The following is a 6,526-nucleotide window of genomic DNA, read 5'->3' on the forward strand; positions in this document are numbered from 1 at the left end:
AACTTTACTATATTCATTGATTAGCTCTAGTAATTTTCTGGTAGGATCTTTAGGGTTTTCTACATAGAGGATCATGTCATCTGCAAACAGTGAGAGTTTTACTTCTTCTTTTCCTATCTGGATTCCTTTTATTTCTTTTTCTGCTCTGATTGCTGTCGCCGAAACTTCCAAAACTATGTTGAATAGTAGTGGTGAGAGTGGGCACCCTTGTCTTGTTCCTGACTTTAGGGGAAATGCTTTCAATTTTTCACCATTGAGGATAATGTTTGCTGTGGGTTTGTCATACATAGCTTTTATTATGTTGAGGTATGTTCCTTCTATTCCTGCTTTCTGGAGAGTTTTTATCATAAATGGATGTTGAATTTTGTCAAAGGCTTTTTCTGCATCTATTGAGATAATCATATGGTCACTTTTTCTTTTTTAAAGAACCAATTTTTGGTTTCATTGATTTTTCTCTGGTTTTTCTGCTCTTTATACATTCTAATCTGTAATATTCCTTTCCTTTTCTTGTTTTGGGTTTAGTTAACTCTTTTCTTAGGTTCTGTAAGAGAAGTTCAGGTTTAAATAAAGATTTGAGATCTTTGTTTTTTTAATGTAGGCCTTTACAACTATAAATTTCCCTCCTCTTAGCACTCTTAGCACTGCATTTGTTGGATTCCTTAAGTGTTGGTATGTTGTGTTTTCATTTTAATTTCTCTCAAGGTATTTTGTAATTTACCTTGTAATGGATCCTTTGACCTGTTTGTTAATTAAGAGTGTATTGTTTCATTCAACAGCTTTAAATTTCCAAATTTCCTATTACTTTTGATTTCTACTTTTTTCCTCCTGTGATCAGAGAAGATGCTTTGTATAATTTTTAGACTTTTAAAATTTAATGGAACCTTATTTTGTACCCTAACATATCTGTCATGGAGAATATTCCATGTTCATTTGAAGAATGTATTTTGCTCTTTGTTTGGTGGAGTGTTCTATGTATGTCTGTTAGGTCTAGTTGGTTTGTAGTATGGGACACTTCAAGGTTCGTGCTGGTGTCATCTGTCATGACAACACAGTATGAAGACTAGTCAGATGACACTATGTAAATAGATTTCACACACATAAACGTCATAAGCATTTTTGACTTCAGAAAGTTTAGTAATAAAATGTGCAAGTTATTCAACAGTCTATCCACATTGCCTCTTGAAATACTGTTTTTTTGAATTGACCTACTTTATTTTTCAGTTTTTATTGAAATATAGTTGCTTTACATGTTGCATTAGTTTCAGGTGTACAGCTAAATGATTCAGTCATACATATATGTATGTGTATATTATTTATTTTATATCTGATATGTGTCCTCTTGAAATTATACAGATGAGCTGTATGAACCTTATTTTCTCGGGAAAACTTATACTTGAATCGTAAGTAAACACAACTGCCTTGTGTGCTGTAAGTAGTTAATTCAGGCTTTGTGCTTTATCATATTAACATTTTGGCTTGTTTTATATAATGTAATTTAATAATTAATGAGAGAATATGATAATTATTCCTCATAAATTTGTGTACTGAATTACATTGCTTTCATGTTTATTAAGTCTCAAGGACTTAATAATAGATAGGGGACTTATATTTGGTTGGTTAATTAGAAGTGACTTAAATCAGGAAATCATAGAAACAAATGCATGCATTCATTAAACAATCGATTTAAAACATGTCAGTATAGCTTTTTTAGCATAGAGTTACGTGCGATAAGAGATATTTAGGGAAAAGTCCCAGCCAGCCCTGGACCCAGGCCCCAAAGCTTTCTAGGAGGTGTGCATTCAGGGTGGCAGCCCTGGCTGTGCTAAACAAGCAGAATGACTGACCAGTCTGTTCATGATGTGGATTCTGTCAGCAGAAGTTGTATCCTTGCAAGTTTCAATTCACATTTGGATACATTTCTTCTTTCAATTTTAGCAATTTGTGTTGGCAAACCCAGAAGCTCTAAGGCCTCTTGAAGTCTGTGCTTCAGACATTGAACAAGCATTCACTCCTTCACATCTTTTGCTTAAAACTAGTCACATGGCCTGCCCAGATTTGAGGAGGTGGAAAAATACAGTCCATCTCTGAAGGGAATAGCCGCAAAGTATGTTTGGCCATTCTTTATCTACTGTAGTTGCTACAGAAGTTTTCTAATCTACAGAATTGACTCCATACATTGCAAGATAACTCAAATATTTTTCAGACAATAAACTATGCCTTTTAAGAGGGAAGTCCTTCATACTGCACTCTCCCCCAGTGATACTGGTCAGTCAGTTGGCTGGTCCCTCTGGTTAAAAACCAACTTTCTTATTTTATTTTTTTTTTCTTTCCAACTTTCTTTTAACAATGAAAAGTTGAGTTTTGTAATTCTCTGTCCTTTGAGGAGCATAAGGATATATATAACACTATTACTGTTTCTCCTCTCTGATTACCTAGCCTGGAAACGTAATATTTTCCTTTTGTAGATCCTTTCTACATTTATCACCATGTCTTGTCTGGCACCATGTTATTGTAATTAGCTGTTTATTTATATGCTTTCTCTCTTTCTCTCTCCTAAGAGGTAGAACTGATAAATGGCTCATGTTTACTCTATAACATCTATTCCAGTGCCTGCACAGAGTAAAGCCTGAATAAATTTTTACTGAATTGATTACCATGGCCTAGCTCATTGAATAACACATTCTACATTAGAAAAAAATAATTAATGATCATATCCACTTTTGGCTCAATAGATAGCAACTGTTGATGGCAGCGGCGGCGGCGGCCGAGGGTGTCCTCGCGACCCACCGCGAGGAGCCAGTTCGAGATGATGTCGCCGTGGAGACTGCTGAGGAAGCAAAGGAGCCTGCTGAGGCTGACATAAATGAGCTCTGTCGGGACATGTTCTCCAAAATGGCAACTTACCTGACTGGGGAACTGACGGCCACCAGTGAAGACTATAAGCTGCTGGAAAATATGAATAAACTAACCAGCCTGAGGTATCTTGAAATGAAAGATATTGCTATAAACATTAGTAGAAACTTAAAGGACTTAAACCAGAAGTGTGCTGGACTGCAGCCTTATCTGGATCAGATCAACATAATTGAGGAGCAAGTAGCAGCTCTTGAGCAGGCAGCCTACAAGTTGGATGCATATTCAAAAAAACTGGAAGCCAAGTACAAGAAGCTGGAGAAGCGATGAAAAACTACTGTTTTACTGTGGGGACAAAGTCTTTTTTAATGTGGGAAGAATGTTTTATGAGACCTGAATCTTGAGGTTGATGAATTGTCAAAACTCAAAAGGCAACTATGCTGGCCGTCCCAGAAACATAGCAACATTGAAGTAAACTGGAGAACTATGGCTGTCCCTGGAAGAACTTCTTTTGAGGCAGAATCCTCAGAAACTCAACAACTCCTTACCTTTTACTTGAATGCTTCATCATCCATTCAGGACAGAGAGTTTCTCAAAGTTCAGATAAACCTGGGCCTGCCAGTAGAATCAAATGAGAGGAGCTCTTTACCCTGGTAGCAGTTGATTACTATATTACTTTCTTAAATGGTTGGTTTTTGAGTTACTGTGTAAAAGGTTGTTTTTTTCTATCAAGGATGTAATGTATTGCTAACAAGATTCTAAATTAAAAAGGGAAAACAAACAAAAAGATAGCAACTGTTCTTCAAAATAAATAATAGGTTTTTCAGTATAAAATCTTAAAGAAGAATAGAAAAGCAGACTTGATATTTTGATTTTTTAAAGAAAGTCAATAATCACAAAGTTTTGTACCTGTGTCCCTCTTCTACTCATAGTGTTTCCATACTGGAGGGGCAGGAAAAGAATGAAAATAGTGATCTAGTGAAATGATCCCTAAAAGTTTCCATTTATGCTTTTTTCCCCAGAAGTCAAAGAGACTCATAGATCAGTCCTTCCTCTGTTTGGGCCCACCTCTCATTTCTGTGCTGTGTGCTCAATCACACAGTCGTGTCCAGCTCTTTGGGAGCCCAGGCGCTGTACCTGCCAAGCTCCTCTGTCTGTGGGATTCTCCAGGCAAGGACACTGGAGTGGGCTGCCAAGCCCTCCTCCAGGGGATCTTCCCAGCCCAGGGATCGAACCCAGGTTTCCCGCGTCGCAGTCGGATTCTTCACCGTCACAGCCACCAGGGAAGCCCGCCTGCACATCCAACATTAGAAGTTTCAGATTTCTTCACAGTTGGTCTCCTTGAATCTGGGATACTTGTTTGCCAGTGTCTTGTCATCGTGGGAGGGTTTGAACATATTCTTTTGTGTCACATCTCCTCTACTCTAGCGAAAATTCTTTGGTCAAGGGTGACAGTTGCTAACTTCGAAATTCACAAATACATACTTTGTTTCTCCTGCACACCAGTCATTTAATCACAAGTCTGACTCCCAATTCCTTTGTTTTTATTTTTTTAAGTTGACATAGCATTAACCTATTGTTATCAAATGATAAACCCAGCCACTGTTAGCAGTTACTCATCACTGTTAGTATCATGAATATAATTAGATTGATCGAATTATTTCCTATATACCTTATCATTCATGGACAAAGCTGTGCAACTTCCTTCTTAGTATATCAGTAAAGATTTATGAAGGTTTCCTTTGGGGCCCCATTGCTAAAAATCAAAGAACAGTCTTAAATGTTGTCCAGTAGAGTTATGCTCTCGTCTCTGTCTTTTGATGCTTTCTTGTGTGTTAGTCACTCAGTTGTGTCTGACTCTGCAACCCCATCAATGGTAACCCGCCAGGCCCCTCTGTCCCTGGGATTCTTCAGGCAAGAATTCTGGAGTGGGTTGCCATTTCCTTCTCCAGGGAATCTTCCTGACCCAGGGATCAAACCTGGGTCTTCTGCATTGCAGGCAGATTCTTTACCATCTGAGCTACCAGGCTGTTTTATATTTATTGAAACATAGTTGATTGATCTGGTTATTAGTATAAGGCCTGAAGAAGAAAGAGTACATTATTTTTTTTCCAGGTGGCTGCACAATTGACTCAGTACCATTAATCACATAGACTGCCTTTTCTCTACTGATAGACAATGCATATTTATCACACACTAATTTTTAAATGCTGAAGCTGAAACTCCGGTACTTTGGCCACCTCATGTGAAGAGTTGACTCATTGGAAAAGACCCTGATGATGGGAGGGATTGGGGGCAGGAGGAGAAGGGGACGGTAGAGGATGAGATGGCTGGATGGCATCTCCGACTTGATGCACATGCGTTTCAGTAATCTCCAGGAGTTGGTGAGGGACAGGGAGGCCTGGTGTGCTGCGATTCATGGGGTCGCAAAGAGTCGGACATGACTGAGTGAATTGAACTGAACTGAATTCTTAAAAATGTATGTCTTTTCTGGACTTTCTATATGGTTCTGTTTATCAAATTGTTCATGTGATAGCTTCCCCTGGATTTTATTGTTTTAATTGCTGTAGCTTTTTATGTTTTAATATCTAGTGGAGGTATTACCCAGATACTTATTAACTTTTTCAGAATTTTTGTGGATACTCTTTTTAAAAAGATTGATGAATCTTTTAAAAAGATTGATATGCCATGAAGTTCACCCTTCTTAAATGCACAGTCATTGGTTTTTAGTATTAATATATTCACAAGATTTTGCAACCATCTGCATGATCTCACTGCAGAATATTTTCATCATTCCAAAAAAAAAAAACAACACCCCTTGTACCCCATAGTACTCACTCTATTCTACCCTCACCCTGGTGCTTGGTAATTGCTAATCTTTCTCTCTCTCTGGATTTTCCCATTCTGGACATTTACAATAAATAGAATCATACAAGGCATGGTCTGTTTTAACTGACTTCTTTAACTTGGCATCATATTTTCAGGGTCCATCCATGTTGAAACACGTATCAGAATCTCATTTCTTTTCCTGGCCCAGTGCTATTCCATTGTATGGATATGCCACCTTTTTTTAATCTTTTGATCAACTGAACATTTGGATTCTTCTCACTTTTTGGCTATTATGAATCTAGTCTCTCGTTTTTATGTTTTTAACTGCTTAGGTGATTTGGGCCACACCCTAAATACAATCCTAACAATGTGGTTTTATTGCCTCAGAGTAGGTAGGAGTGGTCTTAAGAAGTTGTTAGTCTAATAGAGTAATGAATATTAAAAAGAATAACTATTGTTAATGACATAATGTGAATAATTTGATGGACATTTTCCAGGGTATAAATGCCCATTCATAAACCCATCAAGCTAATGACATGTGAGTTCACTGAACTACTTAGGGGGTGATTTGTAGATTTCAGTATCCATAAAAACCACCCAAAGTATGTGTTAAAAACCACAGTTACTGGCCCCTCTCCAGAGTTCGTGACTGAGATGGTCTTTGAACCATGATTTAAACCATCCAGACCCCAGGATGTGTTTTTGCTTAAGGTGCCTGCACATAGTCCATCAGAATTACAATCGCAGTAATTACAGAATTGCAGGCACTTCAGAAGAAATCAGACAGAAGTGCTCTGGAGAAGGCCGTATGTGGCAACAACTTCTGCACATGCTTCTGCTAAAGTCT

At 37.8% G+C, this 6,526-nt stretch overlaps 1 protein-coding gene across 1 annotated transcript; it reads left to right on the forward strand.

Moving 5' to 3' along the window:
- The first annotated feature begins 1,116 nt into the window (after window positions 1-1,116).
- LOC122438218 (biogenesis of lysosome-related organelles complex 1 subunit 2-like) lies at window positions 1,117-3,270 on the forward strand. The gene is made up of 2 exons (XM_043462852.1): window positions 1,117-1,400; window positions 2,733-3,270. The coding sequence occupies exon 2, from the start codon at window positions 2,746-2,748 to the stop codon at window positions 3,178-3,180; it is 435 nt and encodes a 144-aa protein (XP_043318787.1). The 5' UTR covers window positions 1,117-1,400; window positions 2,733-2,745; the 3' UTR covers window positions 3,181-3,270.
- The last annotated feature ends 3,256 nt before the right edge of the window (window positions 3,271-6,526 follow it).

The sequence above is a fragment of the Cervus canadensis genome, chromosome 3 (assembly GCF_019320065.1).
Source record: "Cervus canadensis isolate Bull #8, Minnesota chromosome 3, ASM1932006v1, whole genome shotgun sequence".
NCBI lineage: Eukaryota > Metazoa > Chordata > Mammalia > Artiodactyla > Cervidae > Cervus > Cervus canadensis.